This window comes from Anser anser (genome assembly GCF_964211835.1).
Source record: "Anser anser genome assembly, chromosome: Z".
Lineage (NCBI taxonomy): Eukaryota > Metazoa > Chordata > Aves > Anseriformes > Anatidae > Anser > Anser anser.
Window position 1 is genome coordinate 85,583,110 of NC_139723.1, and position 26,097 is coordinate 85,609,206.

At 51.6% G+C, this 26,097-nt stretch overlaps 1 protein-coding gene across 12 annotated transcripts in view; it reads left to right on the top strand.

Annotated features, from left to right (window-relative positions):
- LOC310889060 (CBP80/20-dependent translation initiation factor-like) overlaps nucleotides 1-26,097 on the top strand; it is a 138,963-nt gene that overhangs the window by 74,739 nt on the left and 38,127 nt on the right. For all 12 annotated transcript variants that reach the window (XM_083816044.1, XM_083816050.1, XM_083816041.1 and 9 more), the window contains one exon: nucleotides 3,919-3,995. In XM_083816044.1, coding sequence (XP_083672170.1) covers nucleotides 3,919-3,995 — 77 coding nt within the window. The remainder of the gene's footprint in view (nucleotides 1-3,918; nucleotides 3,996-26,097) is intronic.

Genomic DNA, 26,097 nt, shown 5'->3' on the forward strand with positions numbered 1-26,097 from the left:
GATGTTTCTTGAGGGCACAAAGGCTTTTGAGATAAAGCTCGTGTGGACCGATACTGCGATACGGCCAGATCATTTCTTTTACTTCTCCTATCGCCCCAGCCTCTGTTGTTTCCATCTGTCCCACTGCTTTTCTCAGTCTGCTTGCTCTGGGTTTCAGCGATGCTGTTTCCCTTTTGGGTCACCTTTGCGCCTACACTTGACTGTATCGGGGCTGCGAGCATCTTGTTCAGCGGCTGCAGCAGAGGCTGATGGTGTGGGTAGCGGTGAAGAAGGGCACTTTGTGGGGTGAGGTTTGGCATCTGAGGGTCAGGCTGCATTAGGCAGACGTCAGCAACATGGAGATGAAACAATGAACACCAGACTCTAATATGCCTGTATATTTTTACTAAGCCTTTGTGGAATGCCCTTGAACTTGGCCTTGTGATTTTGCGGTGGGGTTTGCCATCATCCATAAAAAGAGACAGAGCTGGTGCTTTCCTCAAACTTCTTCAGTTGGTGATGGTGCAGAGGGGGCACGAGAAAAACAGCGCAAAAGCTCTGGCCCAGAGAAGGGTCACTCTAAAACTCCCCATTTCCCCTCATTTCACTGGCTGTGCCCCTCTTCCTTGTGTCCCTCCCAGCACCCAGAAGGGGTGTCCCACTCTGCTGCCTGCTTGCAGCAGTCGAGGTAAAGGACAGCTTTCCCTTGGCGCCTGCTAGCTGGCCAGATGACAGTCACCTAAGCTTGCCAGACACCGCCACCTCTTCTCCAAGAGCTGCTTTCCAAAAAACATCTGAAAAAGAATATGCACATCAGAGCTGATCTCTAGGGGACTGACCAGAGAGCAGGCTGGTCCTTCTCTCACAGAGTTGCTGGCCTTTCTTGTAGCAGTGTGCATGTTTGTAATTTAACTTTGACATACACGTACATACATTAGAAGTCCCATGGGCTTCTCAAGTTCTGCTCCAAGTTTACCACCATGTAAACCGCAGAGCGCTTTGCTCCAAGATTGAAAATGACCTCTATTAGCAGAGCTTCCGAAGACCATGGACTCCTTGTTCTTTGCTTTTCCCACACCTCTGGCTTCCAGAACCAGCAGCTCTGAAATGTTGTTTGTTATGTTCTCAAGCCACCTGTGAATAAATATCAAAACCGCTGTGGAAGAGAGACCAAATGTGATTTTACTGCCCACAGACAAGTCGCAAACCCGTGTGTGAAATCCGTGGGCACTTCAGCTCACTGCTGTCTGCTGGCTCGGGCAGGAGCGAAGAGCATCCCTCTGGTGTACTTCTTGTAGACCCATTGCAGGGCAGAGGGTGGTCATCTGCCTGGTGAAGCATATCCCTTCGGTACTGCTCGGGGATTTCAGCTTCAGAAAGAGCCAGACTGCTGAAAAACGGAAGAGCTGTGTTTCAGATCCATGTTGTCCTCAGTGAATCAGCTCTGCTAAAGGCACTTCCAGCACCGTGCTGCGTGACCTGTGGTGGGGAACAGCCTCCAGACAAATCAAAGAACCATGTCATAAATGCATTTACTGTGCCCTTGGGACTCTGGCCCGCACCCACCCACCCAGCGCCCTCGACTTGGCCAGGCACTCCGCCCTTCTTGGGAGTTGCTGATATTTCCTTTTACATCAGCCTGCTGCACAAAAAAAGTCGACTTTTCTCCCTTCCAAATTTAGCTTTGCTTAGGCACCAAAATAGACAAAGAGTAGGGACTAGTGACGTTTTTTTTTCCAAAACATTGTCTGATGGCTTGGACTAAGGAAGGGAACCGCTCGGCCGGAGAAGGGAGATGCTTGCTTCTCCTAGTGGGGACGCCGCGTTCTGCTCGGGCACGGGCAGCGGCCAGACGTGCTCCTTGGGTTAGGAGACATGTTCCTGTGCCATTAACCCATCTCTCACACCCGGGCCGTGTGCTCTGGACGCCAGAGAGCTGAGGAGGAGGAGCGGCATGCTGCGAGGAGGCCATGCAGCAGTGCACGGCTCTGCCTATGGTTTCTGGTTGGAATGGGCAGGACTAGAGCTCCCGACACTTAATAAAGGCTTCGCTCGTAGGAAATCGGTACTTTGGGTGCTCGTGCTCTGCGGAGACGGTTTCATTTTTCAGGGTAATTGTATTTGCACATGTTTTTGCGATGCGGCTTAAATTCTTCAAAATACCCCAAGCTTTAGCCTGCTGTGGTAGTACAACATTTGGAAACAGTCTCACTGAGTATTGTGCTAATTTTAGCCTCGTTTCCTAAACTAGTACAGCTGATGCGATTGGGCTGCGTGTGTCTGCTCCCTCCCTTCCTTTTCCCATTAGCTTTGGTACCCATTGGCCAATTGCAAGCGAATTTTCGGAGGACCAGATCTCAGAGATACTAAGCTCCTCCTGTGCGATCGGTGAGCGAGAAGTGATCAAATAGGCGAGAAGGCCTCAGACTGCGGCCCCAGTAATGAAATAGCTTCAGTATAATTTCAAGGTGCTTGACATAAAAGATCTCCAGGCTCGTTTCAGTGGTGTCCGGGCTCTTTGTGGTGGTGCCCAGGGCCAGGCCCAGAGGCCCCGGGCCCGTAGTGGAGCCCCGGCGGCTCCCCCTGCCCACCAGGCCGCACGTCTGTGCCTGGCTGCCCAGAGAGGGGCCGGGGCTCCTCGGGGAGGTCTCTGTGCTTCTGTTTTACCACCCAGAATTAACTACAAGGTGTTTGGCTGCAGGAAAAGCCCAGTCAAACCCAGTTAACCAAATGATAATCTCACCGCAGCCCGGACAGAGCAGGCCTCCAGCTTTCACTGTCCCCAGCCTACCTCTCCTTAGTCAAGGCTGGGCTGTGGCAAGGTGCAGGGAGCGTGAGGAGAGCTCTTTATGGTGTGGGGTGATTTTCTCTGGAAGAGTAGAAGTGAAAAAGAAAGTTAGGAGGGAAACCACCTTGACAAAAAACACACTTCAACCCTGAAACTTTGGGGTTCCAACTTCAACTTCAGGCTGAAATAGGGGCAGGCTAGCCAGCAGCAGGACTCACCCAGGGGCTTGGTGACTTCTGCATTGCCTCAAATCTCAAAGGGTGAAGGTCTCCAGAGTGGCAGGCTCCACAGATGGAGGAGCTGTGGGTTTGCTACAGTAGGTGTGGGGTGCCTTTCTCCAGGCTGGATGGTCAGGATAAACCCTGCTGGTCTCATACTTTTTGCCATCCGCAGCAACCTTTCTCCTCTGTTACATCTTCCACCAGAGGATCTCAAAATACTGTTGTACCCGTAACCACTACTAAAATTACCTGTAATTTTTAAGGCTATCCATGCACGGAGAGGGATTTTTTTTTTGCAGGCAGTGTTGTCGTGCCAATGTGACAAAGCTGCTGCTCGATGAGAACCGATCCCGCCCAACCCTTGCCCGTACCTTACTGCTCCCCGTGGCCCCTCGCGCAGGCTGATTCACCAGCCGCGGCTGCAGCTCAGACGGCGAGATAGATCGCTGTGGAAATAAAAGGACTGACTTTTACAAGGCTTTTATTGCCAGCCTGGGAAGTACAATGCTACATAAATAATAATCATTACGGCTATGACAGCTCCGTAGTCCCTGGGAAATAAATAACACTTTGCACTTGCGTAGTGCCTTTTGACCAGGAGCCTCGAATCCCTTTGCTGATATTAATGAAGCCTTGATGTCCATAGCAAGGTGGTAAATACAGCACCCCTCTCACCAGACAAACATCCCAAGTCAGAGCCAGGTAACCTGGCACCTTAAGTGGAGAGAGGAAGAGTAGAAATGGAGAAGAAAGTATTGGTTGGGTTTGAGGTATTGTCCTGGTTTGTGTTTTGTAAGGATTTGCAGATAGGAACATTTTCTTGAATTAGCCTCACACTCTGGGCACACAGCTCTTTCTTACTCTGAGCACCTACATATCGATGCCTCCTGTATCTTGGAATTGATGGTTGCTTTTCCCTCTGTGTTACAGGGTTACCATCCATTGCCTCATGAAGCTGAAATCGCACACACCAAAAAGCTCTTCAGAAGGAGGAGAAACGACCGGAGGTAGGTGAAACCTCTTTAATGTTTTTTTTAGCCTTCATTTCTTCATTGCACATCTTCTCCCACTGTCTCATGGAGCGTCTTTGAACAATATTGCTGTTTAGCAGCTGTCACCATTGAATTAATGCAAAAGCTGTTATTGGAGCACTAACGTCCTGAAAATGCTGTCTGTCTGTCCCTCCAGTTTGTCTGAAATTTGGGGTATGTCCTGTATTGCTCCAGACCTCCTCTTCTCCTTAAATATTCCAGCATAGCCAGATCCCTCCACTTTCATTAGAAGAAGCAGCTGGCAAGACATTATATATAAAGGCTTTGAGTCCCTGCAACTTGCTTCCTCTCTTTCCATTGAAAAGAAAAATTTGCTGACTTTCAGGGTTTGCTGCAAAATGGGTTGAGAGGGGTTTGCAGCAAGCCTCGGATGCCGTTCTGCGTGAACGAGGGGATGTGCTAAATAGGCAGGCAGCTGAGTTCCTGTGGCATTGGTGGTTTCAATCCACTGAGTTAATTTAATTGGGTAAATTGTATATTTAATTGTGTAAATTGCATATTTAATTATATGAGGGCATCTAGAGTCCTTGATAGAAATCGTGACTATGGTTAAATGTGAAAATAAGCCGGGAGTGAGGGAATCAGTTGCACATGCAGCTTTTTTCTTCTGCTGTGGCAGAGACAACACAGCCAGAGCAGTAAAGCATTTCCAAAACCAGGAGTTTGCAGGATTGGTGTTATTGAACAGGAGGAAGAGAAGCCAGTGGTTCATCATAGACTGAATTGCAATGCCTCGTTGGGGCCTCATTTTGGGGGCAAGTCTTGCAGAGACTGCAATGGCAGGAAGAATATGTCCCCAAATCTCCAAGCCGATGACTCAGAGCCATCACTCCTCAACTTGCTAACAGCCTGCAAGGAGCCATGATGCTGTTAACTCTGTGCTTGGGTTGTTTTCCGTGAGTTTTACAGAGCAACTGATAAAAGCTTGCTCAGATAGCCCAGAAACTGTCTGTGGGCAGTGAGTGAGTCTTACAAAGGGTCCTCCTGTGCACCCCCTGGGGCTCCAGCAAAACTCTGTTTTCCAGTTCAGTGTGTCATTTCTGCAATCCGGATGGTTATGGCGTAGCATTTCATCATCACCCTCTGTCTGGTTTTGCTTGCTCTCATGTCACCATTGAGGGCTTTACAGTTTCTTCAGTTTAAGCAAAGCAGTCTTGCAGGGATAAATAGAACCGAGTGACAGAGGTGAGGGGAGTTTGAGTAATCCCTTACGGTACTGGTGTGCTGCTGCTGTGATCTGGCAGTTGCAAGCCAGGAGGAAAGCCAGACTAGGCTGCGGCCAGCAGTCACTGGGGCTCCCTCCTTTTTTCACTATACACAGTTTAAAAGACAATTTTGTGATTAAGGGAAAAAAAAAAAAAATCTTGTTTGTGCTGGGTTGCAGCCTTGTGATCACAGAAAGGGGATTGAAGCCAAGCGTAAGTTTGCTGATGTTGCAAGAGGGAGCTGGGTTGGTTTCATCGCTGCACTGTGCTGGAGCCCCTAGCACCCTAGAAATGGCAGCAGAGGCTGGGGCTTGCTGCTCCCAGCCTGACTTGCCAGCTCAAAGCACGTCCTCCTCCACCACAGAGGAGCTCACGTCTCCCTGCTGCAGGAGGCAACATCTGCAGAGCAAAGGGGTCTCGTGCCTGAAGCCCCACGCTGATACCTGGCAGGGCTGCAAAATGCAAACCATAGCATTACAGTGCGCTGTGCTGCAAAATGCAAACTGGTGAGGAACAGCCCAGAGCAAATAAATGAGTGCGAGGGTTTGCAGGGGACCAGGGTGATGTCCCACGAGGAGAGATGGATTAGGACGAAACCCAAGGATCTGCTTAAAAGCCCTCAATCTGGGTCAGTATGGCAGAATGCAGGAGGAGATGTGGGTCTGCTTCAGCCCGAAGTAGTCGTGAACGAAATAAAATGGAAAGGGCAGAGAATATACAGAGCTGCCCAGGTCCCCCATAAATACTGCCATCCTTGGCAGTGCTGCCCATCAAAGCTTAGGAAGAAAAGTGTGCTTATTTTAACTGCAGAAAGCTAGGAAGCATGGGTAGAGGGAGCTGGAGCAAAACAACAGTCTCTTAAATAATTATTTAAGCCAAAAAGGCAAATTGTAAAGGCAAAAAGGGGACCCCAGCAGCCCCTTCACCCCACATGGTTTGGTGCTGGGGGGTTTGACCGAACAGTGTTAAGCACCTGGGGTCCTCTTGTGCAGTTAGGGTAGGAGGGGATTTCTGCTGCCTGGACCTCTGGTGCCGCTTGAGGTGCCCCTGGAGAGCACTCGCTCCTTAAAACTGATTCCTAGCAGTAAGTGAGATCTCAGAATGGTTATTTTATGTGAAAAACATTGTAGAAATAGGGGGAAAAAAGGGAATGGGAAAAAAAAAAGTCCTGCTGAATGAAACTGTTTTGCAGCTTAAATGCCGGACTGTGTTGGAGCACAAACTGGTTACAAAGCTGTTCACACTTTATTGCAGTGCTATTATCTTAATATCCCAGGCATCGTGCTGCTGGAGAAAGGCTTCATTTCATCGCTGGTGGAGCTGCACAGGTGGTATGAATATCCCTCTGCTCTGTGGATGGCGGAGGAGAGGTTTTATGGCCAGGGAAACAGTTGGGAGTTACAGGCTTTTGTTTTAAACGTCGTCTGGATGCGGAGAGACACAAAATTGCAAAACCAAGCCACGGCTGCTCTGCCAGAGCCTCCCGTGTCCGGCTTGCGAGCTTCGTTGATGAGCTGTGAAAAACGTGTCGTGCCCGTCCTTGTGCGTGATGCTGATGGGTTTCTGTAAAACAGAGACAGACAGCGAAATTGTCTTGTTCACAGACAGTGAAATTCAGAAGGGGCCAGGCCTGAGGCCAGCGAAGCACCTTTTGTTTCTCATGTGAAATGACGCGCGTGTCCGGCCACGTTATAAATAGGGCAAGTCCCCGCTTCCTTCCCGTCACCTTTCCTCAGGAAATGCTGTCACCGCGCGGCGCAGGAATGTGCCTCACCTACCGCAGGTCCCCGCAGTGCACCTTGCGTGCCCCGGGCAGCCCATGGGGATGAGCAAGCCCCCGCAGGGCTCCACGTCTTCACTGCTGCTGCCCAGTTCTCCCCAGGACCGTGGCATCGCGGTGCGCAGCCCGATGTGGCTCCTGGGGCAGCACATCTGGATGTCCCGGGTGCCACTGTCTGGGTGAGTGCCTCCTGTTGCCCCAAGAGCTGAGTGCAGCTTTCCAAAGCCTTTTGTCAGCAGAGTTCCTGATAAAACAAGGATTTAAAATTACAGGTGATTATTCCCATTAGATTTAAAAAAAAAAAAATGTTTTTTTAACTCAGTCGTAGGAAGAGCTGCATTTATGCCCTTGGCTGTGCACATGCGGCCACAGCTCTCTCTTTGCATGTACAACAGTTTCACATTACATGAGTACTCCTTCCATGGGATGCAAGCTTCATTTGTTGCATAAAATAGAAAGAGTGGATTAAAGGTGTTAAAACAGGCTTCGACTTACCCAGTTAAGGAGCACTGACTCTGGTCTGTTTGACACATTCTCGGTAACAACAATCAGAGTCAGCCACATCTGGTGCGGGGCTTGATTGCGTGAGGTCTCGTAAAAGCGTGCGGGGGGCGGCGAGGAGCTTGTAAGCAGGGAAGCAGAGCGGGTATTGCTCTCCCCACCTTACACGGCAGAAATCCCACCCCCAGCGTTTCCTCCGTCAGTTTGGACACACGAGGTGTAAGTGTCACCTTCTGTGTCGGATGGGAGCGACGGAGGGCACCACTGCTTAACGGGATCGTCGGAGGAGCACAGCAGGGACATGGTTTTGTGATGTCCATGTGAGCGAGTGCTGAGTACCAACGAGGTTTTACTCTCCCAGATGAACCAGTGAACCCAGTGAACCCAGTGATGATAAAACAGTGAACCCCAGTGATGATAAAACAGTGAATCCCAGTGTTAAAGGAGTGGTACAAAACCTTGCCCAATCTGGTCAGGATGCACAAGGAATATGTGAGTTTCTGGGGGTTTCTCTCAAAGCAGGGTTAAGACTGGTGAGTTCGTACCCGCTTCTTGGTCTTCTGGCGCTGAAATTGTTCTGCGTCGCCTAAGGAAGGGGACCATTTGTTCTGAGGACCAGGAAAAAATAGCTGGGGAACTCTTAAAAAGTTTGCACCCTTATAATTATATTGGTTCACTCACACCTTGTTCAATCCAAAGGTCAGATCAGGCTGATTTCCTTAGCTGAAGGAAATCCTCATGTGTGCGTAGATGCTGGCAGGTATCTCACAGGGCTTTTGGTGGTCGGTCTAGAGGGAAGGGCAGGAGAGAATTACAGAGGGGAACACAGCCCCTTGGCTTGGAGAGGGTGGAGTAAAAGCCTGAGAGTTAATCGGTCTCCTATTTCCAAAAGGCATCCAAATTCCTATTTTCAATATAAATGTGGATCCTTTGTGCTTCCTCCGTATACAGCATGGGACTGTCTCAGGGCTTTGGGATGACCACAGTGAGGGGCTGCTCTGCAGGGACCAGCCCTGGAGTCCTTGGAGGACTGTCACCCGCAGCAGTGGCTTCTCCTCTCGGATGGAGGAGCACTTCTGCCATCCTTCAGAAAGCCCTTGTGTGTGGGTAAGGAGCTGGAGCAGGGGCTCAGCCCCTTCCGGCCGATACACGAAGTGGAGGGGTGGGAGCTTTCCCCATCAGCGTGCCCCAAATACCTATTGCTTTGATAACAGGATTACAGAAACGTCCCCAGGTTTTCTCCTGCACTGTCCCAGTTTGCTTCCTACCGTTAACTTGGCTTTCCACTTAAATGATCAGGAAAAAACAGTCTGGCTTCTTTTTCTTTTTTTTTTTTTTCTCTTCATTTTTTTTTTTTGGTGTCGTTGTTTTTGTTTTTAATGAGATTCAGAGCTGGGGGAGGCAGAAATATCCTCCCTTCCCCGGAGAGCCGCGGGTGGCTGTCAGGGACGGTTTCCTCTTCCTGCAGCACGAGGGTTGTGTAAGCGCCGCTGACCCCTCCTGCCCGCGCCCGCGCCGAAAACGGGGTCATCTGGGGTGACTGCAGCAGGGCGGGCGCCCCTGCCCTGCCTCTTCGCTCACGGTCCCCAGCCCCATTACACCAGGCCGGGTCTCCTGCGTGGCCACCGCTTCGCTGAGGGACATCCCAAGGGCTCGGCCACGTGGCCCCGGCCGGGGTCTCGCGTTGGGGTGAGCGTGGTCCTACGTGGGGACAGCCCAAAGGACGGTCACGGCGGGCTCGGGGCCAGGCAGGGAGCGTCCCAGATCCGCTGCCGGCTCCACCGAGGAGCGCAGGCAAGCTGTGGTATATTTCTTTTCCCATTATATTTGATTTTACAGACCCTCAGGGACTCTCAACCACCTACGGTGATTAGTTCAACTGATTAAGCTGCTTTTCCTCTTGTGGCAAACTCCCTTTGTGAAGGGTTTTCAATAGCCACACTGCCCGGGACATTGTTCCTGTACAATTTCCTTTCAAAACACCATAAAGGGCACTCCACCACTTTACCCTGCAATAAAATATTACAGGAACCAGCTCTGCCCAACCCAGTCCTGCAAGGGCAAAATCTCCCCGTGTGGGGAGGAGGTACGGTGGGATGAGAGTAGCAGGGCTGCACAATGCTGGAGCCTTCAGCAGGGGGGATCTGAGGTAAGGAGAGGTAAAGCAGAAGTTTTCTGCTTGTTTTTTTTTTTGTTGTTGTTTGTTCATACGAGGATCAGGGTCACCTGGGGAAGCGAACAACAGACTTAAAGCTCAGAGAGGGAAACGCCGCCTCGCACATCTCTGGTTGTGCAGCCTTGCCAGGCAGGCTGGAGAGGATGTGGATGCTCTCGAGGTACCCAGGGTACGTGGCGCAGGGGGAGAAGGGCTGTTCCTGCTGAGGACACACACCACCGTGGAAAGCAAGCGGCCATCTCATAAAAACTGGAAGTCAGATTAAGATCTGCCTTTATTGCCACCGAGGGGGTAACAGGAGTAAGGAACCGGATAGGGTTGCAATGCACAAGGTCCTCCCGTGTTTCTAGTTACCCCAATACCTTGCCTTCTCACCAGGCTGCCAGGCAGGTTCACACAAAGAGCGGGTGTCTCTGGGACCCGGTTAGCCCATCTGCTGCTCCTCGGGCAAGGCAGCGATGGCGCAGGACGGAGATGCTATCAGGAGGAGCCAAGCAGGAGCCCCTTCCTCCTGGCAGAGCCACGCTGGCGAGACACGCTGGCATTGCCCGGCCCCGCTGCCCTTCCTTCCAGGCATCAAGGAGAAGGCTCTGCCAGGGGTCACGGCGCTGGCACCCCTCTCCCAGGAGGAGGGAGCTGAGAACAAAGACCTCACCGGGCTCCCCGTTGAAGGAGCGGCCCCTGAGTGATCAAAAAGCCAGCTCGCGACGACCCGTGGGCATCCGCCGCGGGTGACTCAGCCGCGGGTGGAGCCGCTGGGGCCGCACTGCGGCTTCTCATCACGAGGGACCTCTTGGAGCTGAGGTCTCGAGGTGGTTTGGCTCCTGGGGAGCCCCTCGCCGCCCTTGCAGCGTGCTCTGGGTTCGGTGAGCGGGACGCGCGGGAGGACTGTGGTGGTCCAACAGCGTCCCCGTGCAGCAGTCCCAGCAGAAGGTCACACAGCTCGGCAGAAGCCATCTGAAGATCAGCTGAGCTTGGATCTAGCATCGGTTCTGGACTGGCTCGTCTAAGAGCCGCTTGCCTGGCCCAGCGCTGCCCCCGGAGCAGCATGCATGGGGTTTTTCCATCACCCAAGTGGTGTGTTTAAAGCAGCAGCAGCAGCAGCAGCGAGAGGAGCAGTTGGTGTTTAGCGTTGGTCGGGAAGTTTGCTTTGACTGTCACCTGTGCCTCGGTCTGCATGGGGTGGCAGGGGGTTTCCACCCAGCTGCTCTGCTCCTGCCGCTGCGGCCAGCACTAAGCCCTGAGGTGCTGAGCGAGCCAGGAGAGTGTGTGCCCAGCCCCGAGTCACCCCCAAAGGCAGATGGTGCGGCTGCAGTCCTGCTGGAAAACGCGCCGTGCGAGGCAATGCCACAACTACAGCTCCTTCCCCAGTGGTAACGACAGCTACAAGGGGTTTGCACTTCACATGATGCAAAGAAAATGCATTCCTGTAAATATTGGAGCGCTCTGTGGGCTCAAGAGTAGCCTAAAAAGTAAAACAGAAAACAAAAACATGTATGAGTTCAAGAGGACACACTTGACATGAGCAGGGCTGGGAGATTCATATATACACCCCATCATCCTTGTGTGCCTAGCTAAAGGCATGGTACAAAAGGGTTAAAAGATACTCATCTAAGCAAATTTAATCCTTTCCTTTCATTGTTCCCTCTTTTTAATGCCAGGAGGCAGTGGCAGGAGAGAGACGGGTGCGTTTCCCAGCTGCAGGGTTGCCACCTCTATTGAGAGCGGCTTTGTCATTACATAAAAACTGCACAACACAAGACTTCTTATTCTCTTTTTTTTCTTATGATCTTGGCAACTGACGTGACCCCTGTCCTGCAGACTAAATTTAACGTGAATTGCCAAGCTGCCAGTAGACTTTATGGCATCAGGAGGCTTTTGCAGGTTGTTTTTCTCCATCTCTGCAGCTGATTGAAAGACTTACATGCCACTGACAGAACATTTTACTGTTAAGAAAGCTCAACAGCAATGTAGTGGCCTGCTGGATAAGCTCAAGGTTTTATGATGTTACTTCCTAGGAAGCAAAATAACTGCTCCAGCAAAAAATCCAGGAGAACTTCAGCGGGTGTCTGAGGTGGATGGACACCTGCCTTCATCAAAACTTAGTATTTTTAAGTATATTTCTCCCATGTGGCAGCAGGGGCTGGGCTGGTGGACAGTAAATTGTTGACCCTGACAGCTCTTCTCTCTGTCCTTTTCTGCTGTTGCCTGTTCTTTAGAGCATTAGGGAATGGTGAGCAGGAGCTCATGGTGGGAGTACAGCTAGGGAGAAGGTTAGGAAAGTGATTGCTCTTGGGTCCAACGGGGAGGACATGGGAGACCTCATTTCAGTTCCCACCTTTACCAAAAACACCCGGGATTCACCTCCGTGATCACAGCTGTGATCTTAGATGCCAGAGCATATCATGAAGTCCGTGCAAGGAGCTGGCAGACACCAGTCCTTGTGAAACCTGCATGGAGAGAAGGGAGGATTCTCCTTCTCCTGGGCCCAAGCGGGAATGTCCAAAGGTGGCAATCACAAGGGCCTGGAGAGCCCTGAAGAGCTTCACGCTGAGAGATCTTCTCACCCCTGCAAATGAAAAACGAGTCTGGCCATCTTGCAAGAACAGGTTTCCTTGCTTTATTTCACCTTCCCATGTTGACCAGAGCCAAGGAAGTCTGAAAAACAAAGAGCTGTGGGAGGAGTTGAACCAAACCACCTCGCTCTGGAGGAAGCACTGGGTCGGGGATTTGTTTCTGTTCTCCCTTCAGCAAGAACAAAGGCTTGATATCGAGCATCCCGTCCTCTCCCATCCCATGGAGGGGAAATCTCTCCTTACCAATTATGAGTGTTTCTTCTCCTCTGGTGGGCAACTTGGGGGTGGGCACGCAGTTTATGAATCGGGGGTGTCCTAAGACAGGGGGTGGTCTGCGACGAGGTGGTGGCATCTCAGGTCAGGCATTGCAGGGACACTTCTGGCACTTGCATTTCAGACAATGTGTGAGTTCCCCAAACCCTTGCGGTCAGGTGGGATTAGGAAAATGCTCATTGAGCTCTTGTACCCTCAGGTCTGCCAAAGCTCTGGTGTGAATGTATGCGTGCTTGGATTTGGTCCTAAACGTTGAGAAGAAATACATACACCTAGGCGTGTGCTTGAAATCATGGGTCAGGAATGGACCCTAGAGTGGTACGGCTTGTAGTTCTGCATGTGAATATTAAACCGATTGTCTAATTGGTGCTTAAAGGACAATATTGCCTTATTTTACAAGAAAATCTGCTGTCCTGCATTCCTGACTATCTGGTTCTGAGTTCCCATGCATCAGCCTCTTATCCGCTATTTCATCTCTTAAATAAAGCTGCTTCTCCCTCTTGTCCAGCCTCCTTATTTTTCACTTTTTACTCAGAAATATAACTTCATTGTTTTAGCATCTTGTCTTGCAAAATGTTTTCTCGGTGGGATTTTACCAAGCAAAAACCTCCACGCTTGTCTTCACAAGCGCCGTATCAGCAGGAGGCTGGGATCGCAATGGCTCGACCTCTCCAGACAGGTACTTTTTGTGCCGGGAATATCGATACGGTTGGTAAGAAAAGCCCCAAGCATCACTCAGGGGCGTGCCATGCCAGGTATTTATTTGAAAACTCTTTGCAACAAGCTGCCGGCCCGTATCCATGCGCTTTTCACGCCGTCATTAAAGTTGCACTATTTCCAGAGCCGCTCCCATGCTGTTCTATTCATGGCCAGTGCTAGTGCATGTTTCACAAATAAAAATAGTCCCAGGAATGTCACTCACCATGGATTTTAAGATTGCAAGCTATTTTGGGTGAATGTGAAGGTGAACGTGTTTTACGGATGATATTAACGTGTCATTTTTAATGCTGGGAGATTTTGGAAAAGCCTCCAAAAACCCGTTCTCAGAGGTCAGCAGTACAAATCTCTCCTGCTGGGAGAGTGAATAGAAATGAGTTCATAATTACAGAGTATAGAACTGACGCGTTTGCTTTTTTACTGTTTTAATTGAGGTTTTCAGAAAGGAAGAGAACTTAAAACAATAGAGAAATGTCTTTTGTTCTTACAGGGCCATTTATTGAGGGGTTTGCAGTGAGTGGAGAGGATGTTTATCAACGAAAGCAACAATATCAAGACGTTATTTTAGTGCAGAATTGCTGTTCCTCGCTGGAACAAAACGAAATGTTTCAGATGAACTTGCTGAAAACCGGCGTCGAGCGAAATGATTTGCACTGCTTTTACTGCAAATAGTTTTGGAACAGGAGAAAGGGAGAGGAAGGGAAGGAGCCGAAAAGGTTGGAACACCCTTTTCCTTCTCAGTAGTGTTTCCAAGTGTAATTTAGTTAGGCTTAACAGCACGTGGGGCTGAACCCCCGAAGCAGTGTCTGGAAATCAGGTTTCCATCCTCCTCCGTGCCCTCCTGTCTCCTCCGTGCCCTCCCGGGAGCCGGTGGCGAGACGCGGAGCCACCGCGGAGGCTTTCCCTGGGGACACAGGGGAAGCATCCCAAGCCCATGAGGGGTGTCCCGGCCACCCGCGCCGAGGAGCTGAGCCAGCCTGGTGGTGCGTGTCTGTGGGACAGCCCTTCTCTTCAGCAAATTTAGGACCAGTTCCTTATTTTTAAGGACAGAAGTAAGGCTCTGCCTGCACAGATGGGAGGCAGTATGAGCATCTGGCCAAATCACAGTGTTAAGAGTGCAACGACACAAGCAAGAGCAAAAAGGCTTCTAGCAGGCAGAAGCACCTAAGGGTGCTGTTAAATCAGCAGGCTCTGTCCTGCTGAAGATTTAGGAACCTTGAAGCAGCGGGGAAGGACAGGCCCCGTGTCCAGGAACACCCGCACTGAAGGGGCAATTCAGGAACAGGCTGGGGAAGCCGCGTGGCCAAAGCCCCACATCTCGCAGAACCACACGAAGAAACCCTCACGGAGGTGTGGGATCTTCGAGGCAGGGGTCCTCCGGGATGCAGAGGTCGTACACGGAGAAGTAGCGAGGAAGCAGCCGGCGATAACTGCACGTCTGCCTCGGGAAGCGTGGCCGCGCCGGGGCTGCGGACGAGCCGTGCATCAGCCGAGGTGTTAGTTACAGGCAATTCAGAGACAGATCATCGTCTCATTCATTTTGATTGTCCGCAACATCGCTGTGAGTTATTACACTAAATTAATTCTCCGAACTGCAGGTCCCCAGAGGGCAATACTGTCTCGGCGGTTTGTTCCTAAAAGGGCTCAGCTGGGTGATTGCGTTACCGCGGCTTAATGAATGGCCGCACGTGAGCCGGGCGCTGGTAATTGCCTGCGCTCCTGGCTGTAGGCGCAGAGTGCATTACGATGAAAATCCTGCACCCAGCCCCGAGACGGCTGGCCTTCTCGGACGCGTGCCACAGGCCAGGCACGCGCCTTGCACATCAGCACTTTACCGTTTGCCATCAGCTGAGCGAAGGTGGCAGTGGGCTGGAGCCGGAGGGGGGGGTCGGTGCGAGCAGAAGGGAGCTGGATTTGGTCACACCGGAGCACCCCGCTCCCTGCCCAGCACACGTCCGAGGCTGGCACCCAGCAGCGCTCTCCCCTTCTCCAGGAATTTGCAGCTGGAGGGCTGGCAAGGCCACGCTTGTGCCCAGTAGCTCCTGTTGGGTTTTCTTGGTGGGGTTTATGTCCTCTTGGAACCGGTGTGAACTTCTGGTGCTCGCAGCACCTATAGCCTGGCTGCACGTAGCGTGCATACACTGTATAGTGTATCGATTTAAATGTGTATTGAGTGTAGAAACATCTCCTTTCATTTATTCTGAACCGTCCTTTTGTTATCACGAGAGTTAGCCCCTCAGAGCGCTGTGCCTGCCTTTGCTCTCCGCTTGTACCAGCAGCGTGGGAGTCAGCATTCAAAAGGGGTTTTGCAATTTCCAAAGTGGGACCATCAACAAATTCAGCAGCGCCTGCTCTGGGGTCATCGCCCCAAGGCGCCCGGTCATATCAGTGTAGGTGATGGTGTGACTTATTTATGTTTTGCCAGGAAAGTCCTCATCCTGTGGGCAAGCAGAGGCGAACCCCTGGCCACCAGTTTCCCCCAGCGCCCATCAGCACACCCTTAGAGGCTGCTGGTGTCATGCTGTGCAGCCCCAAAACGTACCCGTCTCCGTGAGGCTGGTTCAGCCTGCCAGCATCGAGGGAAGGAAATACAGCAGCAGGTTCCCCTGCACCAGGAAACCCATCTGCTATTGAAATGGCTTTCTCTTTGGTGGAGTGTTTCTGGTGCGGCTCCTCAGGGCTGAAAATGGTTCTGTTTTACGTGTTTTCTGTCTTCACCTGACCGTGAATGTGCAGCCGGGGAGCGCTGGCCACCCTTCCCTCCTCCCTGCGAGCCGTGCCGAAGCTCTGCGGGGCCTCCTGGCAGGGACGGTGCGTGAAGGAGTTGCCAGCTCGAGTTGTTTGGGCTCTTGTTGCAGAAACAATATTTCTGTCTGACCCCAGTTAGCAACTGATGTTTGCAAAATAAAGAAGTCAAGGCACTGGAAATACTTTCCATTCCCACTCTTGTCTCAGCCCAAAATATTAGTATTAAAAATATTGCATCTATTATATGTAGCTAATATCTCTGCTGGCACGTAAATCACCCAGGGATTTTTCATCTCCATATTAAAAAAAAAAAAAAAAGAAGAAGAAGTGAACTACACTCTATTTTTGGATATTTATTAACTGTTTCGTTTCCATTTGTTCCTGCTAGAGCCACAGCAGTCTGTCTCCAAGGGACCATCTGTGGGAAAGACAGTCACTGGATTGATTAGGACAGTGCCGGGGTCGATAACAGGCACAAAGGCGCTGAACATCTACTCTTTCTCTGATAATACCTTTATTTGGCCTTACAGCCTCTGGGCATGAGTAGACAAGAGGCTTCTTTCATTTAAACTGACCTATTTTAATTAATTTTGTTGTTACGTGTCACTGCAGAGTGAAAGCAAAAGCAGGGAACACCTCTCACAGCAGTATTTTTCCCAACACCTATGTCCATGCTGATGTGAGCGGGTTTCCTCCGGTCTGGCCATGGTTTGATGACAGAGGAGCTTCATCTCGTTCCTTTCTGCTCTCTTCCCCCGCCGTCCCTTTTTGTGGTGGCATGGCTTTTTTTTTGTGGGGCCATCCAGCCGTTGAGGTTGGGTGGGCGATTCTTCAGACAACCGCCTTTGCTCTGCCCTCGCGTCCTTGCTGGAGCTCGGTCTGTTTGCTGGGGCCGCCGGGCTGCCCGCAGCAGGCACCAGCTCACCCCCTCTGCCTGCGTCGCTGGGGCTAACGCAGGAGAAGCGCGTGGGGCCACGGAGGTCTCGTCCGTTCTGAGCATCCCTGCCATGGGTCTTGCAGCACGGGTGCGCCCTGCGCTGGGGGAGTCCATTCCCAGTGCTCCGCATCATCCCGGTTCCCCATTTCAAGCTGGGGTTGCCGGTGCCCGGGCAGCCAGGGCCAGCAGCGATGCTACACCGGAGCTGCAGAAGGTGACCCAGCTCCCGTGCCTAGCCCCAGGGCGCGTGTTCCCATCCAAACCCGGCAGCGGCCAGACTGCAAAACCCATCCAAGGGGAAGTAAATTCCCTGGCGCAGCTCACAAGCGTTAGTGGTAGCATGGGAGAGGAGGCAGGGATGGGGAGAGCAGGAGGAAACTCTCCTTTTGACAGTGGGACATACGTGTTTACACATGCCATGTGGGAAAGTCTGCCTTGGGGTTGTCAACTGGGTTACAATTAGTCGATATGCAGATCAATCCTAGCTCCCCAAGCTCCACACTAAATGCTACAGCAACCCACATCATTTTTGTAGAAATCTGTTAAGTGCCTGATAGAGATTTCTGGCACATGTAAGTCCAAAGCGTCTCTATTGCTCGGGGTGGTGTTTTACCAGATCCCCGTGTCGGAAGTAATTGCTTGCCGTGGACTTCGGGTCAGCTCATGTGTCTGGACAGCTGTTAGGAGATCCTGTCGGAGTTCATGTCAAATCTTGCTTTAGCTTCTAGAGGAAAGACATTTATTTCTTCACTAGAAAGCGCTGGTATAAATAGGATATGGAAAAACCTAGGATGTTTCCTTGCTGTGGGTCAAAGAGTCACAGAGGTCTGTAGGAAGACAGCTGAGCAGAACGGCAGCAGGTGGGCTTGGGGCGTGCTATTTAGGATGTGTCTTTGGGGACAGGACCACGGAGGGATGGAGCGGGGCTGTGTCTGGGGGCCCGTGCGCCTTGGCACGGGTTTAAGTTGTACATCTCTGAGGATTATCTGATCTCGGGATAACTGGTCAGTCTTGGTGTATTTTTACAGGAGGGAGCCTGGAGTCTGAGACATAAGCTCTTTTATTGCGAAGCAGTAAAAGATGAATCTATATTCACTCAACTCACATTCCTACCGGTAGTCCCGGATCCGTGTGTATCTGCACTCAGCAGATTCTTGGGAAACGTTGCGTACCGTGGTTGTGCATTTCAGCTTTAAGCTACTTCAAGTGAAATGGGTTAACTCCCTTGTCACTGTACTTTCCTATGGTTTTCATGTAATTTTTGCTATAATGTTTACAGTACAGTAAGAATCCAAAAGCATAATTCCAAGCAAAGCAGTTTATGAAGAAAACCATTTCCGAGCAATTTCTACATGAAATCACTGGAGTGATTTCTACACCAGTCTGGGCAGTCAGCCTTGAAGTCCGGGGGGTGTCTTCCTAGCTGGTCACTCGCTCTGTGCAACCAGGGCCTCCGTCTGGACGTCCCTGATGATTTGTGGGAGATCCAGCAAAGCGCTTAAAGAGCTGTTTTGGAGCTATCTCACATGCCATCTGTACTTGGGATGTCTTTCCCAAGCTGGTGTTGCAAAACAGCTACTTAAATTCCTCCCGAAGATTCGTTTCCATGAAGCTTAGAAGAAAACGGCTGACTCAGGCCGCCCGTGCGGCCAAGCACTGCAGCACGGGAGGACTTTCTTTGGGCTTTAGCAGAAGACAAGTTTGCTCTTCAGTGCTGTGCTGAGTCTGCTCGGATGGTCGTCGTGCCGTGTCCTTTCAGCCCAACGGCACTGTCACTGCCGCAGCAGCCTGCAGACTGGTCCCTGTGGGTGGGGTGTCCACCACCGTGGTGGGAGCAGCACGGGGGCCAAGTGGTGTGATGTTGAGGGAAGGTGCAGGGAGAAGTCAGGTCCATTTCTGTGTTTGGAAAGGCCGAATCAGTCGGCATCCCGTGGCAGAAGATAGGGCATTCCATGAGGAACTGTGCCTCCTACACCATTTTTTGACAGATTATTGCATGGGCTCCCTGTTTGAAGCCCTCCAACACTGCCTTTTTCTTTTATGATGTGTCTACTTTTGTTGTAAATGCCAAACAAGATCATATCTAGCAAAGAAAGACGTGATGTCCTGATGTCCAGGCCCAGGGGAGGGCTGTCTGCCGCAGCTGTGCCCCAGAACCAAGACGGCAAAGAGAGGAGTTGTTCCCAGGTAGGGGACTTCTCTGAAGATTTCGTAATGCTCTTCCCAGCAGCCAGATGCTTTTGCTGTGAGCCTTATCAAAAACATCTCGACCCACATAACATTGTTTTTGTTGGCTGTGCTAGTCCTCTAGAGTTCATCGCATGTTTTCAGAGATGCGCACGTGTGAGACCTACAAGACGCATTACAGCTCAAACGTCCAAAGAGGATTGCAGAACCTGATCACCACATTTTGGCAGGTGGATTTTCTGCGCTTCCAAAATGCCGTGTCCCTCCAGACACTTGGGCTGTTCCTCGTGGTGGGATAGACTTTGACCTTAGTGACAGAAAGGCATAAAAGAAGTGTGAGTAATTTCATTTTTGTTTTCAGAAGTGAACATGACATCTTGTTCCCTTCTCATCCGAGAAAAATGCAAACAAAAATTAAACTGGAGCCAAGCGAAACCAGTTTGAGAGAGAAAGCCAAAGGGAAAACACACAGAAGTCCTGTGTTCTTCGTGCTTGGAGCTGGTGGTTGTTGCTTTCTGTGGGGTTTTGAGGTTTTTGATTAAATTTTGTGGAACCATCAAGCTTATTTGATTGTTTCCCACTCTCGGTCATAGCAGGGGTAGGAAGCAGTTCCCTGCACCGAGCGATAGCAGTGCGTAACGCTGAGTTATCATCATACGTGCACATACAGCGCCAGAGGGCCTCTGGTGGAAGTAGGCCTGGTGAAGAATGCTTCTGGGGAGCGGCTGGGGTCAAAGATAGAAATTCAGACCTTTTTCCTCGTCAGATTGACAGCAAAATTCCCGGTATGCTCCCAGTGCGGAGGTGGACCTCCGGGACCAGTTCTAGATGCTGTACCATCCCACCAGGTCCTGCCTGGGATCCTTCAAGCCCTCCAGTTTGAGCCACAACGTCCTGTAGGTGTCTGAAGCCGGTGCCAATGGGCGTTTCTGGCTGCAGGTTAGGGCAGGTTGGTGCAGCCCATAATCATGAGGTCTGAGACCTCAACATGGTCCACACCACTGCTGGGGTAGAGGGGTTGTGGTGGCCTTCAGCCGCTCTGCAAGAGCACGTGGGGGGGACATGAGAATCTGCTGCAAAGGAGGCTTCTGGTGCACCTCTCCAGGAGCTGTACTGACTCATCTGGTGCTGTGGCTGATGCGGGCGACGGCAATTCCTGATTAATTGCAGCCGTGGTAATAGGAATGCCAACTATGAGATACTCCCAAGGCTCAGCATCGCACTCCGGTGCCTCTGCTGGTACAGAAACAAGAAACTTGACTGTGCAGAAGAAAGGATGGAGATGCACCCTCTGTCTCAAAACGCACTGAGGAACGTGTCCATTCACACGCCAGAAGGGTGAAGGGGGGGTTTGGCCTTGGCCACAGCACTGCGGTTCATTCTCAGCTTCTTGCCCGGGTGTCTGCAGGTACGTGTTAGCTGTTAATTGCTGGCCAGCCTTGGTCGTGCCCCTCGGCTGTCAGGCGCTACACAAAAGCAGGACAAAACCCGTGTCCCTCCCCCTGCAAGGAGCACAGCGTGCCCGGGAGGGTCTGTCCCCTGGAGAGGTGCCTCGGGCTGAGGGACAGCCTGCTGTCCAGGCAGTTTCTTCAAAGGCAAGAGCCGTGATGCCCAGAGCACCCAGTCCCTGAGCCCGCGGGCAATATCTCAGTCTGTTTGACCGCACGGAGTGCTCAGCACCGCAGGGTGAATTTCTCAAGTGCCGTTTGAGATAGAGCTGCTTACCTCTCGGTATTTACAGGAATTGCCTAAGCAAATCTCCATGCAGCCACCAGGAGAATGTAACCCCGCGTTGTCCTCTGGCTTTCGACACGCCAGACGAGCGGTGGGGGCTCTCGCAGGACTTGTCTAGCTCTAGGGGTATGAGCAAGGCTGACGGGAGCAAGCAACTGTGTTTTAGACCACAGCTGTGCACGTGTCTGGAGTTATTTTCCCCAGCCTTGTGCCTTGCAGCCCCTTTCCTTGGGAGCGAGCGATGTAGTACAACTTGCAGGAATCCTGTATTTCTGAGCACGTAGGCTGGTAATCGCCGAGACAGCTGAAGCCATAGATTTGTTTGCATAGGCTCCTCCGACAGAGCAAACATTTGTCAGATCTAAATTCTGTTGAAAGGTATCTCATTTTGTTAATTAAAAAAAAAAATCGGTGGAGAAACAATAGCACAAACGATACAGTCCCGTTTCCAGCTTGGCAACCCTGACCATCTCCCCTTGATTTTTCGTACTTGTGCAGTTTCTTTGTGACTCTGAACGTCTCTTTAGTTTCCATGTTGACTGATGGCCAAATTCCCAGTCCCACTGAACTCGGTGGGAGTTTTGAGCTGAATCAGAATTGTAAGTGAAAATTCAACGTGAAACAAAACAGGGGCAACAGGTAGGAGACCATAGTGCTGCACACAGTGGAGCACAGGAGTGAGCGGGGAAACAGCAGCCGGGTTTTGTGTCTGCAGAGCAAAGGGACGACCACGTCCCTCGATGCCTGTCTGCTTTCCCTGGGGCCTCATGATCTGTTGAGGATTTTAGGAGTTCCTCTGCTTGGGAAGAGGCTGATGCTCATCATCACGGGAAGATTTGTGTCTTCACCCAGGCATTTTAACAAAACATTTGGGTGAGGTAGGGTGGAGGAGGTTAGTTTTCTACCAAGGCTGGTCTACCATAATACAGCACTTCGGAACAAAACGTGCCCTGAAAGTAATGCAGGTGCCAGGGCTCCTGCTGCGGTTCATGCCAGCAGTGCAGCACCGTCCCCACGGCTGGCCCATGTCGCTGGTGCTTAAGCTGCTGCCAGGGAAGTCACTTCCACAGGATGTTCCTGCAGACCACGGGCTGTCCCGTGGCCTCAGCCAAGAGTCCACATTTCAAGGATTGCTTCTTGGTCCCCCCCCCACAGTGTTTGGTCCTGCCCTGTATCAGCAGTGTTAAGAGCAAGGTCAAAGGGGTTTGAGTGAGGAGGACAGCCAGCATCTCCTGCCAGTGTCAAAATGCATCTTCCCACACTGAGAGAGCTGATGTCTCCAGGACCAGCACCTCCTGCGCGCCCTCCAGGATAACCCACGGATCCCCAGATCTTCAGCCCGCAGGTTGGGAACCCCTGTCCCAACGAACCGGAGGGACACGGCGGTGGGAGATCCCCATTTTCACGTCCACCACTTGTCCCTTCTCCTTGCCCTGGTGCCTCCTGGTGCTGCTCCCCACGCAGGCAGCAGGTGGGGGACCAGAGCCAGGTGATGGACGCCCACAAGCCCAAAGCCCTGGGTCTGGAAGTGCCTTTGGGTTCCCGCACGGCACGGTTACCTGAGCACGGCCGCTTATCTCAAGTGAGCCAAGCCACCCTCTGCGTGTGTGCGCTCCTGCATGAGCTTGTTCCCATCAGCTTCACCCCCAGCAAGAGGTCAGAGCGAGCCCCAGACTGCGACCCGGGCTGAGGGGCTCCCGTCTCATCCCCCTTCCTGGGGTCTCGGCCTTGGGAGTACCTCCGCCACGTCTGGAAGCAGGGACCGGCCGTCCCAATCTGCCAGGCTTTGCAACGCTCTGCAGACCAAAAAAAAAAAAAAAAGGAGTTTCGAGAACTGGGCCCCGTTCTCCCTCCTTTGGCTTTTTGTTCTGCGGAGAGTCCTATTTCTTCTTGGCTTTTCTTCTTCACTGGGGTGTTGGGAAGATAATAGCACAAAACGAGTCTTTGCCTGAATGCTGGATTATCGTCTAGACCCGAGCCTGCTGCCAAGTCACGGACACTGCTTCTTGTTTGCCATTCTCCTTCCTTTGCCTTTTATTTCTAGCATTTTTTTCCTAACGTGTTTAACTCTGGTGTTTTCCGTCCTGTGGTCAGTGACTGCAGAGCTTCGGTTTGCATTTGTGTTTGCTGTGCCCCTTGCCATGTGAATTTTGCCTTTCAGCTATCCTGTATGGGAACGGAGCTGCTTTTTGCTCTCCCTGTCTTGTTGTTAAAGCCCCAAACTGAATAATCTTTCACATTCCACCTTGACTTAACTGTGATGTGTCTTTTTTTTTTCTGTTAAACTTCTTTTTTTTTGTTCTTTCACAGCCCTTAAACAGAAACTGTTGGGTTTATAGTACCATTATCTTGAGAAAAAATGTCCCTTCACACATTTCTTGCAGGAATTTATGGCGGTGGGAAGAGGCTAGGTTGGCTCCCAGGTCCTTTCCAGACATTTTGCTTTACCCCTTCTTATATTAAAACTGCATCTGCGTGCAGCTTTTATCATTTCTGTGCAATATCTGCAATCTAAATACAGTGACAGCCTATTTGGCTGATCAGCCAAGCCTGGAAGTGCACCCAAACAGTTAAACTCTGATATTGAAGATGAAAGAGCAAAACCACAGAAAGGTTTTGCTCGGTTGTATCAGCAAAACTCTTGCACGTTTAAGCATGTGAGGGCTCAGAGCTAGATAAGGGGTATAACTAACTTTTATTTTGACATTCCCCTTTTAATAAGCATTGCTCTTTATGCATTTTATAAAGCGGTTTATATGATTGCGTTACTGGGAGGAAACAAAGAAATGCCAGGAAAACTTTATGTGGAGAATCTGTAGTCATAAAATGGTTGTAGGCTCCAGCAAACAGGAAAGCTTCCCCCATCTCCTTTTTTTTTTTTTTTTTTTTTTAATTCCCTGCCATTCAGCTTGCAAAAAAAACATGTTGAATATCTCAGAAAACCGGATTCAATGGTCTGAGACTAAACACAAATTCCTTCCACTGCCACCAAGAACAAGCCTGTTGGGCCTGCCTTGGCCAAACACGAGCCCTCGCTCTTTGTGGTGGAGAGCCAGTTGGCCTCGCAAAGCAGGTTTTTAACTCCCGTGGCTGCCAAGGAACACAGATCTGAGGGGCAGCGTGGTTTGGCAGGCCAGGCTGGGGACGGTTTAGCCACTGACCATGGCAATGTATTTGTGAATGGCCGCTTCCTGCGCCCCAGCCCACTTAGCTGAGCAGCGCAGGTCTCGGCGGTGAAAATAAAACGAGCTGCTGCGTGGGACGTTTAAAACTAGTGGAGCTATTCACCCGAACAGAGGGGTGGGGGTTTGGGGTGGGGGGTGAGGATGAGCCACAGAAGGGGGATTGTGACGGCTGCAAAACCAGCAAGGACGTGGCCCCTGCGGCCCTGCGCGATGCCTGCTGCCTCTGCCTCGTGGGACCCCGGAGAGGCTGCCCTGCGCCTCCCCGGCGCTGCTCCCAAGAGCCTTGTAAGGAGCGGAGCGCTTGGGCATCCCACGTGCTCTCCGAGCAAATACCAAGCGTTAAAAAGGCAGCAGGCACGCAGGGAGCTGCCACTGCGCTTAGGGCTAGCCCCCAGCGCCGTGCCAAGGTCTTTAAACAAAGCCGGTCGCTGCTGCGCGGTGCCTCGGGGTTAACCCACTCCAAAGGAGCGCAGCACCAGGCGGCCGCCAGCAGCCCCGAAGCCTTGCCCTTCGGGGTGACGGGAGACCTTTAAACTTCCTTCGCTCTTTTTCTGTGCACGTATGTGTGTGTTGCGAGCCCTGATAATCTCGTCTCCGCAGCCCGTGTGGAAATCTGAAATGTCCAAGTTCAGCGGGAGGGTGCAAGACACTCTGGCCGCATCTGCTGGCAGGAATTTCCTCTCGCTCCAGCTTCCTGGAGGAGGGAGCGAGAGGAAAGTTTCCTCGCTCTTGGGCTGCTTTTTCGCAGCTCGGTGCAGCGGTGTCTGCTTCTGAGGAGCCCTGTCACACCAGGCGTATTTCTGGAGACGACGCGGGCTTTGGATGCGAAAGCAAAGAGGCTGCCAAAGCATTTCTTCCACTCGGCTGTGGGGTTGTAGGGGACCTGCAGTCTCAGCTACCGCCTGCAGCGAGGGGCGAGCGCTGGCCTCCGAGCCGTGCTAGTCCCTCCAGCAAATGCTCACGGGCTGTTCCTCCTCGTTGTGCCTGTTGAATGTCCATGCTGCCTGCTTTGAGCCACATTTTCGCACTGCCTCCTGTCCAGAGCCACTGGTCCTGGCTCCCCGTGCTGCCGGGGCCGAGCGTGGTCCTCAGGTTCTTCGTACACATCCCCTGCGTAGCAACGATGAAGGGTGTGCAGAAGGGAAATAGAGGGAGGGGCAAAAGCGTTTGGTGCGGGCACCTCTTTTCCTTGGAAGTTTGCTTTGTGGCTTTTTTCTTTCTCTGTTAGAAGTTCTTGGTACGGCGTGCTGTGAACGAGCACAGCAGTACGCCCAGCTGGTGCAGCGGAGGTGGCACGCAGGGGAGTGATGCTGTGGGCCGGGCATATCAGGAGGACTTCAGAAAAACATAGCTCAGGACTTCAGAAAAACATAGCTTAGGACTTCAGAAAAACATAACCTCTAGCATTTTTTTCCCTACCTGACTTCCAGCTGCTGCTGCTACTAACCAAGTCTTCCCTGGTCTAGTGTGGAAGCAAGTCTTCATCTCACAGAGGAGCACAGGGCAGCTTTTCCTGGGAACCGAAGTCATGTTACCCAATTACTCATGAAAGCTTTCGGCTGAAATATGCTAGCTGGTAGTAGGTCGTGTTAGGCACCGTTAAATCGGCTCCTCTTTTGTGCTAGGGTGACCGGAGAGTCACCCCGCGGGCCAGCCTGTTTGGTGAGGCGGATGCACCGGCCCGGTTGGTGTAACACTGACCTGCCAAGCAAGCGTGGCGCAGCGCAGCTCGGGATTTTTTAGGTGTCGTGTGGCTTTGGGTCTGGGGTTTGTTTCCTCCTCTCCATCAAGGCTGCATTTGATGTAGGTGCTCGGCTCGGCAGGGTTTAGAAACATTAGTTGCTATGAGACGGTGCTGCTGGAGTAATTTATATGAATGCAGAGGGCTGAGATCATTAGGTAGTCTGCTCTTATGTCGTTTCCATGACGCTGCGGACACTGCATGAATGAAGCCATTTTGTGAGTAAATATGGTTACTGGTGCCTGCTCAGAAAAGGCCTACCTCGTCTTTGTTGCCCTTCTGCTACCAGTCCGTGCA